This window comes from Hyposmocoma kahamanoa, unplaced genomic scaffold, assembly GCF_003589595.1.
Source record: "Hyposmocoma kahamanoa isolate Upper Pololo Valley unplaced genomic scaffold, ASM358959v1 92, whole genome shotgun sequence".
NCBI classification, from domain to species: Eukaryota; Metazoa; Arthropoda; class Insecta; order Lepidoptera; family Cosmopterigidae; genus Hyposmocoma; species Hyposmocoma kahamanoa.
The window spans coordinates 21,892,466-21,918,295 of NW_020654748.1; the positions used below are offsets into that span (position 1 = coordinate 21,892,466).

General features: G+C 37.9%; 1 protein-coding gene across 4 annotated transcripts in view; it reads right to left on the reverse strand.

Annotated features, from left to right (window-relative positions):
- LOC113236497 overlaps window positions 1–25,830 on the reverse strand; it is a 76,529-nt gene that overhangs the window by 41,795 nt on the left and 8,904 nt on the right. Inside the window, exons 10-23 of one of the 4 annotated variants that reach the window (XM_026472600.1) lie at window positions 21,339–21,416; window positions 21,160–21,237; window positions 20,911–21,024; window positions 20,643–20,837; window positions 18,534–19,283; window positions 18,333–18,461; window positions 18,025–18,141; window positions 12,326–12,457; window positions 11,955–12,239; window positions 5,788–5,865; window positions 5,406–5,513; window positions 3,749–3,901; window positions 1,455–1,601; window positions 572–742 (exon numbers count right to left, since the gene is read on the reverse strand). In XM_026472600.1, coding sequence (XP_026328385.1) covers window positions 572–742; window positions 1,455–1,601; window positions 3,749–3,901; window positions 5,406–5,513; window positions 5,788–5,865; window positions 11,955–12,239; window positions 12,326–12,457; window positions 18,025–18,141; window positions 18,333–18,461; window positions 18,534–19,283; window positions 20,643–20,837; window positions 20,911–21,024; window positions 21,160–21,237; window positions 21,339–21,416 — 2,535 coding nt within the window. Of the gene's footprint in view, window positions 1–571; window positions 743–1,454; window positions 1,602–3,748; window positions 3,902–5,405; window positions 5,514–5,787; window positions 5,866–11,954; window positions 12,240–12,325; window positions 12,458–18,006; window positions 18,142–18,332; window positions 18,462–18,533; window positions 19,284–20,642; window positions 20,838–20,910; window positions 21,025–21,159; window positions 21,238–21,338; window positions 21,417–25,830 lie in introns of all 4 variants that reach the window. The other 3 variants (XM_026472599.1, XM_026472598.1, XM_026472597.1) reach the window with 3 other exon arrangements.

Sequence of the window (25,830 nt, forward strand, 5' to 3'; positions counted from 1 at the left end):
ACGCCCGCAATTTCTTCCGAAGCTCCTACCGCCCCCTTAGGACTCTTCAGCGCCCATTGAGGGGCGGCAGTGACCACTTTGGGAAACATAGTCTAGCCCATAAAAAAAACTAAAAGACTTACAAATAAACATTGACTTACAATTATATGGACGTCGGGTCGTCGCTAAAAAGTGTCCGCACTTGTAAGGCGCTAAAATCGTATACAGAGCGCCAAACTCCGCTTTAGTCTTCATTTGTTCGACTGACAGCGCGATACTGCGATGACATTACAATTTAAATTTCGAATAGGTTGACTTGGGACATTTTTTTCGTGGTTTTTGTATTAGACCCGTCGTCCATTTATTTGTAAGTCAATGCAAATAAATAAATATTATTATGATATTAATGAATTCCTGAACGGAATCTTTAAGCAGAAAGGTAGATTTGAAAATAGCTTCGTTAGTCTCTTCCATTCTTCTGTGCCCGAGAGGGTTCATGATGTGTGCGTAGCGGATTATGATCTAAACCCACTCTTTAAGCGTGAAACACAGTGACAGCGGGTGCAGGTCGAATAGCATCCATCAAGTTTACCTGAAGTACATTTGTCGACCATCCTCTGGCCGCGTGACATTTTGGTACCAATAGTGCAAGTCAATCGTTCATTATGAACTCGTTCCAGTGCATGAATCCGATGAGGTCCTTTCGGTAATATATCTTTTAAACTTTCTCTTGACACAGCCATCATTATTCGATCAGGCAGAGCTGTATGGAATGTTGAGGATAATTAGTTTTGCATGTGATAATTTTAATTACCTTTCTGAGACAGGGTTGATTTTATTTATAAAATTAACTGGTACAACTATGCTATTGCTATCAATGTTATGTGTTTGTATCGGAGACGTATCCACGAAGTTATAATCCAAATTGTTCACACCAAGGGTTTTCTTCGTGTGTATTTAGTTTTGTCATTACTTGTCATATTTAGTCGAAAATTAAAGAGAAAACTATGAATCAACATCGATAATTATTATGCTCCGATTTCTTTATACGAATGGTTTTTTTGCTTTATTTCATAATTTAAATATGATATTTCTATTTAACTCTAACAGGTTAATCAAATTAAAAAAAATACCTTTATCCCTAGACACTTTCGACACACGTATATCGGATAATTATTAATGATAATTATCAAAGGAAATAAAATTTCGAACCCAGTATTTAGTCCATAAATTCTCAGGCCACCGTTTCCTTAAAAAATATACTATGGAATAAAATAAATACTTTTGATTGAGAAAAACAATAACAACGGACGAGTGGTGAAGTAAACCTCGCTATTGTTGCCCTCTTGTGACGTTTTTAAGTGTCAATTTCCACATTATTGAGAATTCTTTGATATTAATTTTGACATCATTGTTATCCTCACTAGCTCTTGCCTTTACAACTTCGACCTAAGCGTAAATACAGATATACATACGTGTAAATCCTGGATTTTTCGATGTTTCAACTTCTCCTGATACGATATTGGAGCACTTTGTCAATTTGTATGGGATGCAAAGAGACTCAGTCGGCGATGTGTGCTCTAAGTCCATCATCTGTTCCGTATCGAACATAGACTGGTAATCTGTTTAAAGAGAAATTAATAATACTGTCAAGTGTGAATTTATTTGTAACTATGAATAAAATTAGTTTGAAGATTCTTTTTCTCTTAAAAAACGTATTTTTTTTAGAATTAGAAAAATTGTAAGCAAGGAAGCAGTGATCATAAACCATTTTTTCAGACAAATTACAGTAAAACATCGTAAGAATCGATGATAAATGACATTTACAACCGACATTATGATATGTTACTAATTTATAAAAAGCTTTCGTTTCAAGTTTAGACCCTCTGTTTTTTTTAAGTTTAATATAGTGTAAGTTTTCGAAATAGATCAAGGAACTATAGATAAAAAAAAAATCATTTAATATTCGGTGATTCTTACGATTTCATATTTTTTATAATTACTACGTTCTTTTTAACGTAGTAATTATAAAAAATATGAAATAATATGTTTGACATTTTGCTTACATACCTACTGAATAATGAATTGGCGCATGATAAGAGTAAAACTTTCCTTCTGTCTAAAAGAAATAAACGTAGTGTAGTTAAATAACAATTTATGTAACTACAAGTTTTGGTAACGGCGTGAAATAGAAAGACCAAATATTCTTGATGTCAAATGTAACATTGACAAGTAATCAAAGAAGTTTTAAAAGCTACCCACCATTTTCTGTTCTCTGTGTTCAACGAGAGAAAAGTTTGTGTGCTTTAGTTTCTTTTTGTACCTGTTGTTAGGTACTTATTGGTAAATGGTACCCTACGTGAATGGTAAATTGCTTTTTCTTTTTCTTGGATTTTCGCGGTTATCATTTCAGATAGTTTTTACTTGGTTTTTAAAACAGGGAAACTTATAAATTGAAATTTGGAAACCGAGATTAGGAAGGTGAAAATAGAGCTAAAAAAGGGATTCAGGCGGGGAACTATGACATGTAACTAAACAGTTAATATAAATGCAGGTGAAATATTGTTTTATTTATTTTGATATCTATGTTTTTTTCTTAAAAGTACGAGTATAAATATGAGTAAGCATAATACGCGTGCGTTTAAAAAATTAAGAAGTCAGCTACTTTTTTTTAACGTACGCATTCATAGCACTAGGGAAACCCTGTGCGCGGGTGCCATGGCCACACGCATAGACAACCACAAATTACATCCCAACTCAACATAGAAATATTTCTCCCGGCACGAGAATCAAACCCGGGATCTCTACGTGGCAGACTTGCAGGGTAACCGTTCGGCCACGGAGGCAGTTAACTTGTCAACGGTGAAGGACTGTAAACTTTGAACGGCTCCTTAACCGCAATTTATATAAGTATTTTATTTTATCTCCACCTATATATTTTCAATTAATATCTGTAAAAACATGAGATAACAATGATATCGTCGGAATGATCCAACCATCGACTATATAACCAGAAATAAAGACGAAATGTCATTTAATTTGTTTGAAAACTATTCTGCCAAATCATTATGGCGACAACTGCGTTCCGATTGCCCAGCCTGAATTCGAATCAATTGACAGGTGTTGTCAATAGTTTCCTTTAACTTGAGCTTTGCTATAATGGACGAAAATTTGAAAAAAATACATATTTAATATTTAATTATCGATGAAATGTGATTCTGTTTGTTTTGTAATTAGATGGTTTGCTGTTTTTCCCTCACCACCGAATGGAGCATCCCCTATTGTTAAAGATATTATATTTATTACAATAAATACAGAATATTTCTGGAATATACGGAGACGTACATACAGGTCAGTTGATGGCGCTGTACTATTTCAGTTTTCTTAATTTGTGATTTTAGCGGAAATGAGAGTTGATATTTAAAAGTGATGTACGGTCCATGTTGCCGACGTAAACCGACGCGAGCCGAACCAACGACGGCTTTAAGCGCGGGCGGCCCATTGGTGGGAGAGACCCAATTACGAGCTTCACTTGAAAAAACATTATTTTTAACTTTGTAAATTCATTCAATAGTTTTGTATACTTTCCAAGTGCCAATTACTATAGATAAAAGTTCATAGCGTATAATTTGACCATCTTTTATTGGGTTAAAACCCACAAAAGCTACAGCCCATTTGCCTAATGAGTAGCCAGGCATGGATGGCCCTTATTTCGTCTCTATTTTTGGTTATGAAGTCGATGGATCCAACTTTGAGACTAGTTTATAACCTTTCTCGTCCATAGGGAAACTACGTTGCAACCACTTCTCGGCATTCAAGCTACTTGACAGTTGTACTGCGTCTGAATGCTTGCCGTCACCTGCTGTCTTATTTCCCTGACTGAGAAGACGTGCCAGAGTAGACAGACGGTGTATCATTTTACCTGTAGATTTATTTATATTTTATTTTATTTATTTGGAAAACATACAACATCATATAAACATGTCATTTTTAACAATTATGAAACAAACACTTTTTTTTATAACATACCTTACTATCAAATACCTTAACATAATATATGTATAGTCGGCCGTATCCAGAGTTTTAACATACAACACACACAGCACACCTCATTCGCGTACGCACCACAAACACACACACACACACACACACACACACACACACACACACACACACACACACACACACACACACAAACACAAACACACCTTACCATTACCTAATACACATAACTAATAGCTAAATTTATATGTTAACTTTTTAAACTCTCTTTAAAACTTAGTAAACTCTTTTTTCATAGTTTGTAGTCCTTTAGTTTATTTTTATTTTCTTTTTTTTGTACCATAGTTAAGAGATTTAGTTCAGTATATGTACTAGTTATAGAGGAGTGAGATCTCCCGATACAAGTATTTTTATACTTAAAAGAAGATCTCAATCTCGCATGTTGTTGTTTAAATATTTGCGAAGTAATAAATACTTTTTATTTTATTTATTATTATAACACTAGCCAAAACACTTTCCACTAATGTTTACAATAGTTACGTTGGATAGACAAATTTGTACATAGCTAATAACCAACTAACATAATAATTACCACTAAGCAACTAGTTATAAATAACTTTTAATTTAAATTTATTGGAAGTCATGATGTTCAACCACCATGATATTCAATGGGAAATCACTCCAATAGATTTATCTTTACAGCAAAATTTCGTTAAAGAGAACAAATTTTTCAATACTTATTTGCAATATTGTGAGCTTTGATAGAGATTACCAAATTAATTATGGATAGAATATGGCCCATAATTAATGGCTTGACTGAAAGCGGTCACTGTTCGTAGTTTCAAGATTAAAATCACCATTAACTCTCTGTAGCCAAGCCAGGTCACATGCGATGATCTACTAGACCATTATTTACTTTGACATATAGCATCATGTGACAAACATTTTTGGCTTCTAATTTGGTTATAGCATTTGAACGGAAATTTGAAACTTGAGACAATCGGTACAAACTTGCAAGTTTCTAATTGTGGCAATTAACAATTTTAATCGCAGATTTTGGCAATTAAAAAGCTCTTGTCGATTACCGAAACTCTCAACTGAAATGGCTACGTCTATGAAGTTTCATGAAATTATCATGTGGATAACGTCTCATGAACAGGTAGTTGCGAGTTCCCGGATGCCGAAGCTCGAGGATCAAAATTGCTTCATCTGCGCAGCGCCTTACAATCCCTAAATTTTTTGTGTTACCTGGCTACAGTGTTAAATTTTGGTGTATATTTAACTTTTTAGGCAACAACGAGGTAAACACTAATACGTTTATTGCAGTTTTAAGGCTGTCTTTTCAGTGCATTATCAAAGAAATTTCATAATCTCGTCGAAGAAAATTCAGGATAGGTTTGAAAGGAATAATGTGCGGATCCTACCACAGTTCGTACTTTGTACTGTAGCATATGTTGCCACTTTTTGAGAGTTAGTATCTGTGGCGGCGTTGTCCATCATCTTGGGCGTTGTTCGCGGGACATCCGATGGCACTGGCAATAAATAAAAGATTTACAAAGTAAAACGTGACGTATTGGGCACAAAATAATAATACGATATAAGGCCAACAGCAGTCGATCGTGGAATATGATTGATTCTGATGATTTTGCTCCATAAATTTGATAACAGCTTTTGTAGTAATAAAAAAGAAAATGGTCAATGAAAAATTTTATGCGTTATATTGTATTCTGAGAACTTGCCCAAAACACGAATCCAATAAAATCGAAGAACTATACTGAAAGAAAGTAACTAGGTCCACTGACTTACGTTGTGAGTCACGATCTGCCTTAGTCACTTTATTTCCAAATGTATTAATTTCATTACTCTTGAGTTCTCTATATTGTTCTGAAACAGAGGAATAAAATTGTTCGTCGTCAGCGTTACGTGCTTTTGCTTATTTTTAGAGACGGCATTATTTCTAATCGTTTGAAGTAAATTGATTTTAAGTACAAAACTGATCTCAATGTCACTTGAGTGAAGTTCATTAATAAAGACCCAAATCACGACTACTCTCAAGAACGCAGTTATGCAACAATGGTGCAATCCATGCAGATCAAAAATTAGTCTACGTTGATATTGACCAGGGTCTATATTTTCATAATGTCACAAAGCGAAATTTGTTGGTACCTAAGCGCATAAATGTGAAGTAAACCAAACTAAAACTTGCTGAAACCTTTAAAGTCACTAGGATGATATTATTATATCAATTTGAAAAAATGAAATTATTCACATGGTTTTAGATCATTGTGCCACGTGAACAATTATATTTTTTTATGATACGAAGTGACGGGATGAACAAGTCGTGCGTCTGGTGGTAAGCAATACGCCTATACATTGCAGTTGCAGTGCCACTCAGAGCTTTAAATCGCAAAGGTTTGGCACTGCCGTTGCGCCCGTCACCCTGAGACATAAGTTGACAAGTTCGATGAGCATGTAATTTCGCCAGCCTTCAAAGGGAACACAGTGATGGTCACCTTGCTGCTTGGCGGCAGAAATAGGTAAGGTATCACCATCATCATCATCCAAAACCATTTGGATCAATAATATACCTTAGAGCAGTTACGCATGGCGACTTTTAGAAGCGATGTAAATGCGATGCAGTCGCTAAGCGTTTACTTTTACACACGCGCGCGATTTTAAGCAATGATTCAAACGAGATGCAAGAGCGATTACATCGATACACTAGGGATTTATAGGCGATTGATGCAATCGCGCGTTTGTTTCGATGCAGTCGCATGTTTGCATCGATGCAATCGCCTATAAATCAACAATGAGTACACTCATATTGCTTTTTGCTATCTTATATTTTTAATTTTTTATTGTGCACTCCATTGACTTACAAATAAATGGACGACGGGTCTAATACAAAAAACACGAAAAAATGTCCCAAGTCAACCTATTTAAACGTAGTGACATTTCAAGGAATATGAAAAAGCTAAAATGTTGAATTTAAATTGTAATGTCATTGCAGTACTGTCTAATTTTGCTTGCTTCGCTGTCAGTCGAACAAAAGAAGACTAGAGCGTGAATGACACTCTGTATACGATTTTAACGCCCTATAAGTTCGGACACTTTTTAGCGCGGACCCGTCGTCCATATAATTGTAAGTCAATGGTGCACTCTATTCAATTTACTAAATTTTTATCTTTAGGATGAAACCCTTACAGAATAAACATATTCGAAAAAAGACATACAAGCCCAAATTAACTATTAGTTACAATACATTAATCATTAATGACAATAAAATAATACAACAAGTTTATATTTCAACGTGCATTCTCTTGAAACTAGCACCATGTGGACTGGTTTATTGTTACGTAAATTCGTCCAGTACGAGCCCATTACGGTAATCAAGTTCATAATCTTAAACTGTCTAAAGTCTTAACTTTTAACTGCCAAGGAAAACTTAAATGACTTGGTCATGTGTAAATACGCGAACCAGGTCAGTGCAAAAACCAGTTGCAAAACTGGGACATCACTATAGCCGGGTACTCATTAGTGGGCTATAATTAAAACGTGACAAATGAAGTAACGAGGTTTTAGTGTGTACGCGTGAAACAGTTTTCACTCCCTAGAACGAGTACCTGGTTATCGTCGGTTCATAACGAACGCACGCTTTCCGCACGCGACAAGCTCGCGAACCACTTACACATCAAGGTTTTTGCCACCGGTATATAACCAGAAATGGAGACCAAAATAAGGGCCATCTCTGGCAACTCATTAGGCAAATGGGCCTTATAACATTTTTAAATATTAACTCTCGTTTGCGCTGAAATCACAAATTAGAAAGCTGAAATAGTACAGCGCCAACAACTGACCTGTGTCTACTTCTCCGTATATTGCAAAAATATGTTGTATTTATTATAATAAAGATAAATCTCTAACTATGGAGTGCTGTTCCATTCGGTGACTTGCGAAAACAGCAAAACATCTAATTACAAAATAAAAGAAACACATAACATGGGTATAATTATATTATTATATTAAATATGTAATTTTTTAATTTTCGTCCATTATAGCAAAGGTAAATTTAAACTGGTCGATTTGAAGTGAAACAATTGACGACAACCGTCAATTGTTTCGAATTCGGGCTGGCCAATCGGAAAGCCATTATCACCGTAATGATATGGCAGAATAGTTTTCAAATTCATCTCTATTTCTGGTTATATACTCGACGGTTGTTACACAGCGGATGCTAATGCTCATGCGGATTTCAAATATTTAAAAGAAACGGGAAAAATTCGAAAAATGTACATTTTCACTGAATCTAATAATAAAATATTATTTCAATAATTTTGTGACATGTAATCTGCATGAAAACAATCAATCTGCTTAGCATAATCTTTCTGGAATTTTATATTTTGAAAACAACAGCTGAGCTGCTTTTTTCGCTTGGATAGTCTATGGGTCGTATTCCAGAACTATACTCAATGCTCAAGTCAGGATTTGAGCAGACTTGAGTATGATTTCAAGCACTGGAAATACGACACTAATGGCAACGACTTGAGTATGATTTTCAGTGCTCACTGCAATACTCAAGCCCTGACTTCAGTATTGAGTAGAGTTCTGGAATACGACCCTTAGATTAGTAGCAGTAGAGCTCCTTGTGAAAGAGTTCGTCCAGAGAAGTACTGCCACCTTACTATTTCTGCCGCCAAGCCGTAATGTCAGCGTTACTGTGTTCCGGTTTTGAAGGATAGGGGTGCTGGTGAAATTACAGGCACAAGGTACTCGTCAACTTATGTCTCAGGGTGACGGGCGCAATGGCAGTGCCCCTTAGATCTTTCCGATTTAAAGCTCTGAGTGGCACTGCAACTGTTATGGAAAGGCGTGTAGCTTACCATCAAGCGCATGGCTTGATATCCCGTCACTTGATATTATAAAAAAAAAGTATGTTTCTGGATTATTCCAGCGTGCCTTTAAGGTCATGTCACAACTCGACCGTCAGCAATAAATGTCGTTATCGATGAATGCAGATGCTGATACGGATGTGAATATTTTAATTTCAGCAGATTATCGGCGGATGTGGATAATGATATTCACAACAACCCTGATGATGATTTTTGGTAACATAACATACAACTATTACAGCTCGCTAGTGAGTACCCGGCTTATAGAGTTTTGACATAATAAGAGACTTTATGCGTAGATAATAAGTTCTAACAAATTTCGAAGTGCAGTTAACAGTGATATAAACTTTTATAGAGTGGTTACAAGGCGACTTCTTTTAGAAGCGACGCAAACGCGCGTTTAAACGCGCGATTGCCTTGCTACACCTGCAATTTAAGAGGGAGCAGAGGAAAATTTCCTAATTATCGATTTGATTTTAGAGGGGTATATCCAATTTAAACTTAAAAATAAAATATTGTATGAGTAACTATAGGATATATTCAAGTATAGACATTAATCAGAAACATAAAATAATAAAGTTTTCTAGATAGATAAAAATCACGAAATGACCTGTAATTTTCACGTTTTTTCGATTTATCCTTGAAATGCTACAGGTTATTAGGACAAAAATTAGATAATTAATTATATTTAAGCATGATCGACAACTGTCACTACGGATTTTTTTTAATCCCTTTAGTTTTAGATTTATTCCGCTAAAACGAATTTGGTACTTTTAATGCGCAAAATTCAACATCTCCTGTCGCATGTCATGCGAACTTCAGGCATATATTTGTTTCACAAATTTGGGCGGAGCCAACGTCAAAACTGTTTTGGCATGCTCCCTCCTAAAGGCGATTGCTTCGATACAAACGCGCGATTGCATCGATACAAAAATGCGATTGCATCGATGCAATCGCTTATGAATCAGAAGTGTAGCGATGCAATCGCGCGTTTGTATCGATGCAGTCCCGTGTTTGCGTCACGTTTAAGTCGCGTGGTTACACACGCGCCTTAAACGGGGCTATGAATTGATTCACATTTGAGGATTTAAAAAATACATTTTACGTACATGAAGTATTTATGCTTGAAACTGCCCCCGTGGCCGAACGGTTACTATGCTGGACTGCTACGCAGAGAGCCCGAGTTTGATTCCCGGGCCGGCAGAGATATTTGTATGACTTACATTTATTTATCTCGTGAGTTTGGGTGTAATTTGTGGCTGTCTGTGTGCATACCCATGACACCCGCGATACATGGTTTCCCTAGTGCGGGGCTATGAGTGTTTATACACGGACCCCTTGGAAGTTGGCAACCGATTATAGGATTCCAATCAGCAGATATGTGTTTCTTTTGTCAACAAGTTTGTGGGACTGTAGCCTTGGGTTTAGCGCTGCGAGAGGTATTTTTTAATGAGAAACGAGGAATATATTCATAAATAAAGATTTACTGCGTGCGTTCAATTTGAAGATTTTGTCTAGAACTCCCCCGATGTTCATTTGACAACAACCTTCTGTTCTTTATACAATTCTAAATATAAATTAGTGCAATCCTAAGCAGATTGTGCTACATTTGTGGGAGCGTAGCCGTGGGTTTAGCGTTGCAAGAGGTACTTTTTAAGTAATATACGAGGAATATATTCATAAATAAACATTTACTGCGTGTTTACAACTCAAGAATTTGTCTCGAACAACCGTGATGTTCATTTTACCGCAATTTTCTTTTATTTTTATCTAATTCTAAATTCAAACCTATATTTATTTCGACAGTTCAAAATACAATCTATGCAGCCTGCTACAGTACCTATCGTGCCTTAGGGTGACCTCTTCTAAAGGTCGTTTTCACCGGCGAGACGAGGATTGAAATTTGTATTTAATAAATTATAAAATTTCAATTCTCTCCTAGCGCTTCTTCGGCGGAAATGGTCTGCATTGACAAGAATGTGCAAGACGGGAATTAAAATATTTGTTGGTGTAATATTGAACCGTATTGCGGCATATTTTGTTACTAACTCTACAATTGAGACATGACTCACGCATTGCACTCACGAGCTAGCGATGCCTATTAATATAAACCGAGAGATTGTGGGGTAGGTACGTAGGTATTTAAGATTTAGCAAAGATGGGTTACATCTGATTCTACACAACACTGACAGCACTGTATTATCGCTAAACCTATCACTGAACTTTTAGTCGCAGCAAGGCTCCTTGGGAAAGAGTTCGTCCAGGGCAGTAAAGCCACCTTACCTATTTCTACCGCCAAGCAGTAATGTAAGCTTTATACATTCCGGTTTTGAAGGGTTAAGAATGCTGGTGTAATGACATGTACATGGGACTTGTCTTGTAAAGGTGGTTTTGAACCGGCGAGGCGAGACGAGGATAGACCAGAATTGAAATCTCGCTGGCGTATTTCCACCAAAAATTACCATTAGTAGCTCGCGCACGATATCATGATCTCGCTCACGCTGCGATTGTGGACAGTGAACATTCAGTGCCGTTCAGTTCATCTAGCGATAAATACGCGGCACAAGTAATATGTCCCGTAAATTATTATTATTATTAAATATGTTAACGGTAAAAGAATCAGATAAAACCATCTTTTTTCAATCTCAAATCGTACGTGGGGCACGTACGATTTGAGATCAATCTCGCGATTGAAATTAATAGCCAACTCAAGTGTGGGCACTCGCGAGATTGCGCTAGCTCGCGCAGCTATAAGGTTTATATTACATCAACAAATATTTCGATTCTCGCCTCGTCCATCCTCATCAATGCGATCTGGATTTCCACCGAAGTTGGGCTAAGAGTGAATTGAAATCCAAATTTCATTCCTCGTCTTGCCTCATCTCACCTCGCCTCTTCGGTGGAAAACCACCTTAAGAGTGGCGACGACGACGATGGGAAAGTGCTTATACAGCAACTGACCCGCTCTAACACGCAAATTTTAGAATCAGTTCGATTCCCTGTTCCAAATAAATCTATCTTTTAGGTTTAGATTTAGGGTATGAATGTGTGCGTTATCAATAAATCTTTGTAGAGGTTACTCACTTGTATCACCAACCGAACGATTGACGAGACGTCTTATTTCTGTGTTGGTTTCATGAGAGACTAGTATTGGGCAGATGGAGTCGCAGTTTCCACACAATATCTGATTGCCAAGAGGGTGTCGTCGAATACGATTTGTTGTCTGATCATCTTCTGGGAGCATTGATTGGCGCAGGGTTTCTTGCTGAGCTGGTTTACGCATCGGTGGCGAAAAAGGGCGCTCAGGTAACATCACAAACGGCAGGCAAGATGTTGACTTTGGTTTCATTAACGATATTAACTGTGTGTCTGTCAGAACCATCATTATATATTATTACTAAGCTTTCTACATTCTAGTTCGATAAAAGGGTAGGTATATTTAAGTAGATTCGTACCTAGCATAACAGATTTGTCACTCTGATCGCTGGGTTCTTGAACAGCTACTTCTCTTACAGAAGAGCACAGCGTGAATACAGTCATCAACTCGCTTTGATTACCCGTTGCCGACCGACTGGTATACGTGCCATCTAGATGCAAGGTATTAACATAGTATACATTGATTTACCAATAAATGGACGTCGGGTCTGCGCTAAAAAGTGTAAGAAGCTATAGGGCATTAAATCAAATCACAAATAGAGCATCAGTCACGCGTCAGTCTTCGTTTGGTCGACTGACAGCGTGCCTGTGAATCATGCCGTATTGTATAATAAAAACTTGTAAAAATTAAAGATCGAACACACAGAAAAATTTCGTCGACCCGGTGGGATGGGAACCCACGTCCATGCTGCACCGTAGCATTGCTCTAACCACCTGAGCCACGGGTCCAGTTACTGAGTCGTCGAAATTCTCCTAAGGGTTATTGTCATAGATCGCTGTAATGACTTTACAGCATTCGACGTCGCTTTAAAAAATTGTAAAATTAATCAAGTAAAATGAAATAATTAATATTGACCATTATTCTTGTGTTCAAGTACTTTTTCACTAGAAACTAAAATATGGTGTATTTTGTTAAGTTTCCAGTAGACTTGACTTCGATTATGGTGAATTTTTGGGTCTGTATATTGTTGCAAACAAAATTGGTGTTACAATTTAAATTAAATGTTTCAGTTTCTTTATATTTCTTTACATGTCAATGCGTTTATACAGGTTAACAGGACATTTTTGTGCTTTTTGTATTAGAGCAGTCGTCCATTTGTTGGAGGTCAGTGATTGTATAATATAACGTAGCAGCGTAACTTGTATGTGTGCGCGCCCGCGAAACGTGTACGCACGTACACATTCCCATAATCTGACGATGCATTCGCGTTGCGTAACGTTGGTCGTCATACGCGCCTTTTATTAATATGCGATACACAACAAACCTTGCTGCTAATTTGTATGGAGTTACCATACTTGTCTTATTACACTACGGTATTAAGAGTAGATACTACCTCAGCTCGAATTAAAAATTTTGCCGTGTTGAATTATTTCAGAATTTATTTTTTTACAAACAAAAATAAAGAAATTTGAAAAATATATATCATATAGTATACGTGTTCTAATTAGTGCAGTTGATATAAAAAAAAATCAATGGTATATGTAAAGTAGCTATTGAATATAGTGGTTATCTTGTAAAATTTCAAATTTCAGTTCGTGTTTTTATAGAAATATCCATTGACTTACAATTATATGGACGTCGGGTCCGCGCTAAAAAGTGTCCGCACTTGTAAGGCGCTAAAATCGTATACAGAGCGCGACACTCTGCTTTAGTCTTCATTTGTTCTACTGACAGCGCGATACTGCGATGACATTACAATTTAAATTTCGAATAGGTTGACTTGGGACATTTTTTTCGTGGTTTTTGTATTAGACCCGTCGTCCATTTATTTGTAAGTCAATGGAAATATCCAAAAATTTTTAGAAATCATGCTTTCACATCATATAGTAATCAGTGTATATTCTCAATTTCACTATATAAGTGATTGATTCAACATTTTCACTGTTATGCAAAATCAACCAAAGCCATTTGAGGTTGTATACACTCTTAATGAACCCGCGTTAACTAGAGTACGATAAAATGTTACTAACATAGACATTACAATATCGTTACCAAAGTACAATTCATATTCAGCCTATAAAAACCTGCCGACCTACGTCTCTTACGAAACATGGCACGATAAGTAATCTGAAACCGAGAAACCGAACTTCGGCTCGGCAGGGTATCTACTACGAACTTTTACGATCGATGATAAGCAACACCAAGTATTAATTATCGTGTATTAGACAACATCATATAAGTAGGTCTGATCCCAAAGTAAGTAGCTAAAGCACTTGTGTTATAGATATTGGAAACAACGACGGTACCACAAACACCCAGACTCGAGACTATATAGAAAAGTTAGTTTTCTACACTGACCCGGCCGGGGATCGAACCCGGGATCCCAAAGATGGCGACACCATGAAAACCGGTATGCAAGCCACTCGACCACTGAGACCGTCAAGGAGTAGAAGCTATGTCCACACTAGTGTGCTTCATGTGTGTCTCGAGCCTTCAACTTTCGTATACAATATTGATTACCATAAGGTGCACGCAGTTCTATGTTCACACCATTAGTATAAATGTTTCAACATATTCCGCCATTTTGTCTGGTAAAACGCATGGGCTGTTGCACGTGAACACGCCGGATCGGCGTGCACTAGGGGCTTGCACTGTTTTCCAACCAATTTAGCGCATGTGCTACTTCTTGGATAACCCAAGTTGATAACTCAACACTTCACGCATGCGCCAGAGGAAGACGCAAGATGGACATGAAAGCGCACTGGCATGAACACTGCATTAGATTCTTTTGGGTCCAAAGCACAGACATATATATGTCGTTCATTGTAAAAGTGAATTATGTCCTTGTAATTAAATTATGAAATAATGAGCTTTTAGCAAATTAACGTGTAGTAATTTTAGTCCTCCGAGTAAACTAGTGATTCCATCTATGAGATGATGGTGCAATTATTGGAGTTGGTTCACTTTTATAATGAAAGATAAGTCCAAATGTGATACTTTTAAGCAAAAAAATGTGTTTTAAAATATGGACTTACACCACTTTTATAATGATCGACACATATCCAAATAGTCATCGCAAGTACCGCGCTCTATATGAAAACCAAGCGTACCACGTTTTGTACCTTCGATGACGTCACAAGCGCTATTTCGTGACGGGAAACCTCCTTCGGCATTAAAGCGATTGATTAAATCCAAGACGCGGACGCAGCACGTATTAATAATAAATATTTTTCAAGTATTTCGACTCATCTAAAGAACAGAGTCCGTTGTGATTATGTAGCGAAAAGAGCATAGGTACATTACGAGAATAATTTCGTTATTCAAACTAAGGCCCATGTAAAAGAGTTTTGAGAATTTATGTACCTTATTTCGTTTCGGAAATATAAAATCAAACAACAGACGATCTGGACATACACAGCGAAGAAAAACGAACGAAAAGTACTAGTCCTGTCCTGAGTACAAGTAGTCTTGCACATAGATCTTTTTCTTCGGATGAGTCGATTTGTTGATTATAAGAAGCCGTGAAACATTAATACAGTAAAATAATACCAGAATAAGATAAACTTAGTCTTTTATTAATACGTGTTTTGAAAAAAAAGTTGCTCCGGAAAATTAAAAAACAAGCAATCAACTTTATAGAATATTTCTCTAATGTCTTAACAATTATCATTCCTTTGTCTCCTAAATCGATAAGAATCGTGAACTGTGTTGCATCAAGTGAACGTTATTAATCGTAAAATTTTACCAAAAACATGAAGCGGCAGTACAACAATGCATTATACAAAAGTATTGCTCGTTCGATATTCATGGTCATGGTCATTTATCTACATACGACACACTCGTTTGCATTATTATTCGTTTTCTTCAAAATTCATTCAAAATGAAAATAATTGTAACAACAACAAGTGAAACAATTCCTTCGATCCGGCCGGATTCGAACCGACGTCTTATAGCTTACCGTGCTAGACGCTATACCAACTAAGCACGGAACGAACCAGCGGACCTTACGAATTTTTCTATGTGCTTGCGTCGTGTCTTTGTATTTGGTTTTTCAACGACTTTTTAGTCGTAGCGCCATCTATGATAAATCTATGAAAAATTTATCACCCAGTTAGTACCTTTACAGCTACCAGGCCTGGCGAGAGATGTCGCTATACACTGTATTTTAAATTTTTATTGAATTGATATTCAATTACTTTTTGTGAAATTACTCCACTAGTGTGTTATAATTATTAATACAAAAATCGAACACTCAGAAAAAATTTCTTCGATCCGGCCGGATTCGAACCGACGTCTTCTAGCATACCGTGCCAGACGCTATGCCAACTAAGCCACGGCACGAACCAGCGGACCTCACGAAATTTTCTATGTGCTTGCGTCGTGTCTTTGTATTTGGTTTTTCAACGACTTTTTAGTCGTAGCGCCATCTATCATAAATCTATGAAAGATTTATCACTTAGTTAGTACCTTTACAGCTACCGTATATACTTTATAATTACAGTTCTGGTGAGAGATGACGTTATTCATTGTATTTTAAAGTTTTATTGAATTGATATTCAATTATTGTTTGTGAAATTGCTCCACTAGTTTGTTATAATTATTAATACAAAGATCGAACACTCAGAAAAATATCCTTCGACCCGGCCGGATTCGAACCGACGTCTTCTAGCATACCGTGCTAGACGCTGTACCAACTAAGCAAATAATTGATTTTAAAATAAATTATGCATGTTCTGGTTACAAAGTCACATATCTGTGGAAGGAAACGTCCCTGTTCATTTATCTTTTCCCAGCTACTGTGTTTTTGCAGTTTCTATTGACACAATTAGGCATTTTTCGATAACGGCCGGCCATGTTCTGAAGCATAGCAGCGCCATCTAAGTGTTTATAGCTTACATTAGACACGCGTAGTAGGTACACTTGCGGCGTCTATTTAGATATATGTCTGTGGTCCAAAGTTTCTGTAGTAATATTACAAAAACCTGATTGTATTGTAAAGATGTTGGCGCTGAAAGCACACTACGCATCCTTCGCGAATTTCACGATGGCCGTCAAGGCGGCGATAACTGAAGCACAAGCATTGAAGAGTCAGGAGTGGAATTATTCATTTGTAATGGCTTTTCCACGTTTAATTTTTATTGTATTTATTATTCCAATAAAAATACTTTCCAATGGCCTGCAGTAAGCCGGTCGTTACTTAAGATATTGTCATGGGTAACCGGTCTCTCTGATGTCGCCACTAAGTCTTTTAAAATGATAACCAAATAATACCTTTCAGCTATCATTGATTTTATGACATCTATTATATATATAATCAAAAATAGAGACGAAATAACGACCAAATCAACAGGCAAATGGGCCTTATATCACTTTTAAATATGATAAATGACAAATTATAAACCTGAAATAGTACAGCGTTAATAACTGAACTGCGTGTACGTCTCCGTATATTCCAAAAATATTCTGTATTTATAATAAAGATAATATCTATAATAATGGGGAGCTGTTCCATTCGGTGGCGTGGGAAAAACAGCAAAACATCTAATTACAAAACAAACGGAATCAAGTCGTTAAATATTAAATTATGTATTTTTTAAAGCTTAATTTAAACTGGTCGATTTGAAATGAAACAATTGACGACACCCGTCAATTGTTTCGAATTCGGGCTGGCCGATCGGAGCGCAATTGTCACTGTAATGATTTGGCAGAATAGTTTTCAAACAAATTAAATGACATTTCGTCTCTATTTCTGGTTATATACTCGATATTTCGTTCGTTCGTATTTCGTTCTTTGTAGTAGGGCGCTACATGTTAATGAGCTTGTTTCAATTATTTACATAAACTTTACATCAACCTCCTATGTCGCTAATTTAATCACTACAGACCTGTCGCTTAGCTGAATAGGTTTCTGAAGCCCGTCATATAATCCTAGTTTTACGTTCTAGTATTTAAGCTTGTCTTGTACCTTACCTGTAGTATAATCATTATTTATTTTCACATGTAAGCTAGCTATAAGTTTTGTGAAAAAGAAAACTTTACCAGGGAAACGGTGCGTACTGTATTGTATGTTGACGTCGACAATGCTTTTAGTCCCGAGCAAAGGTAGCGGGTTATCCTGTAACAGGGTCGTAGGATTCGTCTCGGTGCTTATTGACGCTGTTTCCGATGATACGACTGAAAGATAAAGTCGAATACTTGTAATAGTTGCATGGATTGACGAGGTATAAACAAGCGCTTCTTTTGATTCGGCATAATTGTACAATCAACGGTCAATTCACCATTCATCAGTGTTAAAATTAACATTTATCCCGTTAACAGTAAGTAGCCAGTTTAATTTACCCAATGAAAAGCTTACAAATTATTACTTTGTGTGTCCAATTTCAGTTTTCGAGATCCCTTATATATAGTTGGAATAGCAATGACAATCTTTGACAATGCAGTCGAAACCAAGGTTTTTTGACTTGTAATTGTGCATACACTTCTTCGTTTCAACACTGAAATCAAAATGTTGCAATTATTGTACCTACTTCATATTTTAAATCTATTCAATTGAATAACTGTTTTACCAGATTCAGCCGCATTCCTGTAATCACATTTATATTTGGCGTGATCTCGGCAAACGTAGTAACGGTAGAGGCTAGTGTTTGCTTTTTGTCGGCTACATCCTTTCTGGTAATGGGAGCTTCTAATCATCTGCTCTTGGCGGTCACAATATTTCTTAGTATTTTCCAATTTATCCTTGTTGTTTTCACTGTATTGGTTAGTATTATCAACTTTTTGTTCACGTCGTCTACTGTACCGACTACGGCACCCGCCGCTTAAATCATAACGCCCTTTAAGGTGTGTGTTATAAAGTATGTAAGGATTTGCATTATTTTCACTTATTATATTTTGACGATTTTTATAGTGATTGCTGGTAGATCTGTTATTCTGTCCATAGCGATCACTGTATAATTCTGCTTTGTATTCGGGGTGAACGCTATGTATTTTTATATTATTTACTTGGTCTTGGAAGCCGATGTACTGGGTAAAGTCTATAAACTGTCCTTGATTTTCGTTACACTGACACATGATATCAACTTTTTGCACCTTGTAGGAGGAACATTGATTAGCAACATCAATTTTCTTCACACTCCCGTAATTATATTGACTGGTTGTATCTACCTTGGTTCTCTTAGCAAAATTAAAGGTTGCTTCAGATATGGAAAGACAATTGTCATTTCTGGAAGACCGTACCGTGTAACTTGTATCGGTTTCGGTGGTTGAGCTATAGATTGTGTCTGTATTCGCCGAAAAAATTGTGCTACAGTTGTGTTCTGAAATTTAATTACCTAAGAGTTTTTATCAATCCTCACAACGTGATGTACATATTTATACTTCGGAGTAGAAAAGGTGTAAAAGCCAACCTAAGGGCGCTCCCTCACCGCGAACATTCACTTGTAATGTAACATTCAAGATTCGTTTTCGAGCATTACATTACAAACTACCTCCCTCACCGGCGAGTATTCGCCTGTAATATAACATTCAAGATTCGTTTTCGAGCATTACATTACAAACTATCTCCCTCACCGGCGAGCATTCGCCTGTAATGTAACATTCAAGATTCGATTGGGCTGCGATTCCACCAGAAATGTGCGAGGTAGCTAGTGTGCATGCGCTTGCCCCCGAGTGCAGGCATTGAGTGCCCGCGAGAGCCCACGAGTACCTGCGAGTACCCCCCTTGAGCTCGCGAATGCCTTTGAGTGCCAGCGAGTGCCTTTGAGTGCCATTGAGTGTCTTTCAGTGCCATTGAGTGTCTTTCAGTGCCATTGAGTGCCTTTGAGTATCTTTGAGTGCCATTGAGTGCCTTTGAGTATCTTTGAGTGCCTTTGAGTGCCCGCGAGTCTTTTTGAGTGCCTTTAAGTGCTTGCGAGTGCCTTTTAGTTTCAGCGAGTGCCTTGAGTGCCCTCGAGTCCTTTTGACTGCCTTTTGAGTGCTTTTGAGTACTTGCGAGTGTCTATGAGTGTCAGCGAGTGCCTTTGAGTGATTGCGAGTGCCTTTGAGTGTCATTGAGTGTCTTTCAGTGCCATGGAGTGCCTTTGAGTGCCCGTGAGTCTTTTGAGTGAATTTGAGTGTCAGCGAGTGCCTTGAGTGTCTTTGAGAGTCAGCGAGTGCCTTTGAGTGCCTTCGGGTGCCTTCGAGTGCCTTTGAGTGACTGCTTGAGCCTTTGAGTGCCTTTGAATGTTTTTGAGTACCTTCGAGTGCCTTTGACTGGCAATCGCAGGTACTCAAAGGTACTAGCGGACTCTCAAAGGCATTCAAGGCACTCAAAGGCACACAAAGGCACTCACAGGCATTCAAAAGCATTCAAAGATACTTAAAAGCACTCAAAGGCACTCGCTCACACTCAAAGGTACTTGTTGACACTCAAAGGCACTCACAGGCACTCAAAGGCACTGTTTCATTACAAGCGAATGCTCGCAGTGAAGGAGCGCCCTAAGATGAATGATAAACAAAGAAATCATAAATGTTTTAGTTCGTATTTTTTTACTTACACATTTACATATATATTAACGTAAAAAAGGCGATGTCGTCAATTGAAAAGAGCATGAAAATCAGACCCAACTACAATATAATAATACTATTTATCTATTCTTCCCCGAAGCATAGATAAATACAAATGAAGTTTAAATAACCTCCGCGTATAAACTTCTGTGCATATTGTGCGTAGACGTCCATGGTGTTCTGCACAGCAAATGAAGATTCAAATTTGTTAGTGGAATTTTTATTCAATCCCGGTAATACGGTAAATGATGTGGTTTGTCCGAATGATTGTGAATCTTTCTGCATTTCCGTGTTGATTCCGATCACAGTGTATTTCGGATACCGGTCTGATAAAAACCAAAAATTAAATATTTTTCGGCAATTCGTAAAGAAAGGAAGTTTTTGAAGAACGATCAGCACCTTTCATCTGATTAGCTTTTTCAAAGCTCAGAGTGCAGTACGCTCTATGGCCGCCATGATTTCGCGATGAAGACATAGAAATAAGTTTCCCATTTGTTCTAACGGGTTCGTCACCTGTAACACATGGTCTATGCGATTACGTCACTTACTTCTAAATTTAAAAATGCATATAATTTATTATTATGTGCTTCTAAACGAACTACTGTATTGCGTAAATTAAAATAAGTTTAGTAATTTCGGTCTACTCACCTTTATTGTCAGTAAGCAGTAGCGTGCTAGTTTCTGCACAAATTGATTTCTTTTCAATTAAATTGTTGTTAGATATACCTTAAATCACACAGCAAAGCACGTAATTACGGAAAATTTAATGTATAACTATAAAACTGCTTTATTAAAATATTCAAAGGTAAAAAACATGAAATAAGTACCAGTATCCACGGATAATTTTAAACCACTTGTTGATGTAGACTCTGTATACGTAAAAGTGCGGACAAATGCTGGTGTACCTAAAAAATAAATATTGAACAAATTATTAAAATTCAGACAGACTATAATAGTTCTTAGGTTTTCGCGATTGTTACACATAGGAAATGAAAATATTTTTCCGCATTGAGACGAAGGACGTAACGTGAGATTGGCGGGATACAAAAAGGGAATTTGAGCTAATAGAGGAGGATTAATTATATATCCTCTTATTAGGTTAAAAATATATTTTAGAAACGCCAGTTTTCGCCTGAACTCAAGCGATCTGTACGGTACCATGCCCAAAATAAAATATTGAAGGAATACTGATCACAGTGAGCATATTACTATACCTATACCCATACAGTGCAGGAAACCAATAAAATACTGCTTGGAACGTAAGGTTCGAAAATCTAACTTTGTAATGTCATCGACTCATCGAGTATATAGCCACAAATAGAGACGAAATGTCATTGTTTGAAAATTATTCTGCCAAATTATTACGGTGACAATTGCGCTCCGATCGACCAGCCCAAATTCGAAACAATTGACGGGTGTCGCCAATTGTTTCACTTCAAATCGACCAGTTTAACTTAAGATTTGAAAAAAATACATCATTTAATATTTGATTACCGATGAAATGTGATTTCGTTTATTTTGTAATGCTATTTTTCCCACACCATCGAATGCAACAGCCCTCATTATTAGAGATATTTATCTTTATCACAATAAATACAGAATATTTTTGGAACATACGGAGACGAACACACAGGTCAGTTGTTGGCGTTGTACTATTTCAGCTTTCTAATTTGTGATTTCAGCGCAAACTAGAGTTGATATTTAAAAGTGATATAAGGCCCATTTGCCTGATTACTTGCCAAGGATGGATGGCCCTTATTTCGTCTCTATTTCTGTTTATATACTCGATGCCATAGACCAATAAGTCAAGCGGCCTGCTAATCTCCATACTAAACAAAGATCGTGATTCTGAAAAATCGATAGCCTGAGAGTAGTTTAAATTATGTAAATGGCCGTGGATATCATCATTAATATCAAATACAAGTTGTAATTTTTTTTCCCTCGTAATATTATTCAAATATTGATAATGTGCTAAATCTATTTTTTAAACTTTGACAAATATTTTTTTTTTATTATTCTAATGTAAGTGTACATTTGACCTCCATCTCATCTGATGGAAAGTGATGATGAAGTCGACGATGGAGCCTGTACACCTAGATAATGCCTATTCACTCTCGCCTTGAAAAGGTCCAAGTTATAACGTTCAGGGAACTAGTCTGCAGGCAGGGAATTCCACTCCATAGCCGTTCGTCACATAAATGTGGAAGCGTAACGCTTCGTGCGAATCTTTGGAATATCCACAACAGAGGGTTGGAAGCCAAGCCTACGCCTAGTCCCCCGATGATGGAAAGGGGAAGGCGGAATTAAATCGTGTAATTCCATCGCACACTCTCCGTGATATATCCTGTAAAATACCGATACGCAGGCAACTTTACGGCAGTGTTCAAGGCTCTGCAGCTTCGCCTCTACTAATTCCGAGTCACCTATAAGCCTCTTGGCACGCTTGTCAATTGAATCCGAGGTGGCCAGTTGATATGTAGCAGAGCTATTCCAAAGGTGGCAACAGTACTCCATACACGACTGGATTTGTTTTTGGTACAACTGAAGTAACTGTTCCGGTGTGAAGTAACGCCTCACCTTGGAAAGGATGCCAAGCTTCTTGGCTGCATTTTTGGCCATAGATTCAATGTATCTGCCGAAGTTCACATTGGACGACAGGTCCATTCCAAATAGCTGGAGTCGGACGGCTATCGGTATGGATATATCACGAAAAGTCGGAGTCAGCTCAAAGTGACTCCGTTTAGTGGAGAGTAGACAAGTCTGCGTTTTGGTAGCGTTAAATTTGACAAGATTGGCATCGCCCCAATCAGAGATTGCCTTGAGCGTCAAATCTAAACGGCTAACCATGGCCTCTCGACAAGACTGGATTTCCTCTCCACTGACCTTTGCATTGGTCAAGTACCTGTCTACAACTGTGCTGTCATCAGCATGCGCAAAGGTACCTGGAATTAACATATTATTGATATGCAGCAGAAAGTGAGTTGCAGACAGTACGGAACCCTGAGGAACTCTATCTATCGCCATATGCTCGGAAGAGTAGCCTTCTAAGACCACTCGAATGGAACGTTCACTCAAGAAATCCGAGATCCAATTGCAAAGGTCAGTGGGAAGCCCATAACATGGAAGCTTGCTTAAAAGGCTTGCGTGCCAGACCCTGTCAAAGGCTTTAGAAATGTCCAAAGACACTGCAAGTGCTTCGCCTCGCTTTTCTATAGCCTCGCTCCATATGTGACAGGCATACACAAGAAGATCCTCGGTAGATCACCCTCGACGGAATCCTTACTGGCGATCACTGAGGAGGTCATTGTCTTAAAGGAATGACAGGAGACGGTTGTTGAGTATACGTTCCATAGTCTTGCAGATTATGGAAGTGACTGAGATAGGTCGATAGTTAAGTTGATAGCAGGGTCAGCTCTATTTCCCTCTTTGGGCACAGGTTGCACGTTTGCAAGTTGCAAGAGGCGATACAGGCGTGTGAGAACAGGAACAACTCAGGCGCACAGTTACGTAGGACTACCACTGGAATTCCATCTGGCCCGCTAGTTTTATTCATGTCAAGATTCCGGAGAGTTCTAAATACCTCTTTTTGGCGTATGCGAACTGGCGCCGTAGCGCAGCCAGCCTGAGGTAAGGTAGGTGGTACGTTCTTGAGACGTTTGACACAATATGTCATCACGAACGTACACACTGACACCTACACGGGGTAGAAACCTATGCTCCAGAGTATACCCGGGGTAGCTGAGGTACGCCGTGTCAGTCGGACATCTGATCTGCGTCTCGGTGAGGAACAGCAGCTGCGGTTTATCGGTTTCAAGATGACGGTGGACCGAATCGAGATTTGAGTGCAAACCTCGGATATTAGTGAGGTGCACTTTTAGTGGGAGGACTTGCAACCGCTGTGTAAACTTATTACCGTTTCTGTTTTTCATTTTATTGTTTTAGTGAAGTGAATAGACAGGAGGAAGGCAAGTGAACGAGGCACTGCGTCGTGTTTAACCAGGCAGCAAAGCTCACACTGCCACACGAGGGTACAATCGGTTTGGAAGAAACCGCGGTGACGCCCGAACCACCCCATTCCCCCCCCGGAGTTGGCCACCTGGGTCTCCCCTCCGGTCGCTAACCGGCAAGGGAGAGCATTCCGAAATTTTTCATTGAGTGGCTGGGCAGCATTTCACGGGTGGCGTTCCCGCTACTTGGGCCATCAACTTCCCACGACGGTCGGCCAGCTGTGCATCGCACTAACCTCCAGAACCGAATGCTCAGTGTGGCAGTACAAGCAGCTACAACTCGTCGTCAGACGCACCTAAGACTACCTAATGGCAACTCCCGAACACGAGTCGGAACACGGTGACAACCATTTGGCGACTGGACTACGTCGGGAGGGTGGTGACCAGCCACGGACGGCCGAAGCCTACCACCAGTAGTTGTTGCTCTTTAGCACCACCCAGGGGTCACCCAGGGTCTCGAGGGTAAAGCTACGGAAGCGAGCAACAGCAATCCCCAAATGATATGTGTATCAATATATGGCATTGTGTGTTACAAACTAATTTGTAAACTACCTCTTGCCAATAGGGGTAGATGGCGTTAATCCTAAACAAATAGCCGGCAGTATCCATAAAAATCTGTGAAATAAGCGCTATCTAGTTGACTTGGTTGTTATAACTATACTCTAGCCAAATTCGATGTAGAATGTTTAATAACAAAACATTTCTAGGCTACCAATGATGGCATAGGAAAGGAACATTTTTTTCTCTACCCACGGCAATTGGAAATTAAATAGTTAAGCAGGTAATTGGGTTATGTAGAAGTAATATTTACCTAGCCAATTATTAAAAATTTTACAAAATACCTATCGATACGTATGATTTAGGAATAGAAATAAACGTTTGCATCCTGTTAATATTTACTGCTACATTGTAGGTAATGGTAGATGAAAAGAAACAAAATTGTGAGATTTTATTTGATATTAATTTGCCACGTATTATATCATCCAGCATCTATTTCCAATTCTGAATTTGAATTATCACCAGAACTCGAATGTTTGCAATTTCTCCCTTCAAATCAAAAAGTCACTAAGGATGACACAATTTTACAAATAATTAATTACTAGTCATTTTTATGTAATTTTTAGGTAATATAATAATAATAAAATGGACTTGAATTGATTGGCTAGAGTATAGAAATTATATACAGTGTGTAACCGAAGGGTGCAGTGGAAATACAAGAACGTAGAGAGTTACTTTCAAATAGCAAATTGGCATTGATATTTTTGTTGAATATTTTGTCTAATTAAATTAATTTCATTTTAAATAAATTACG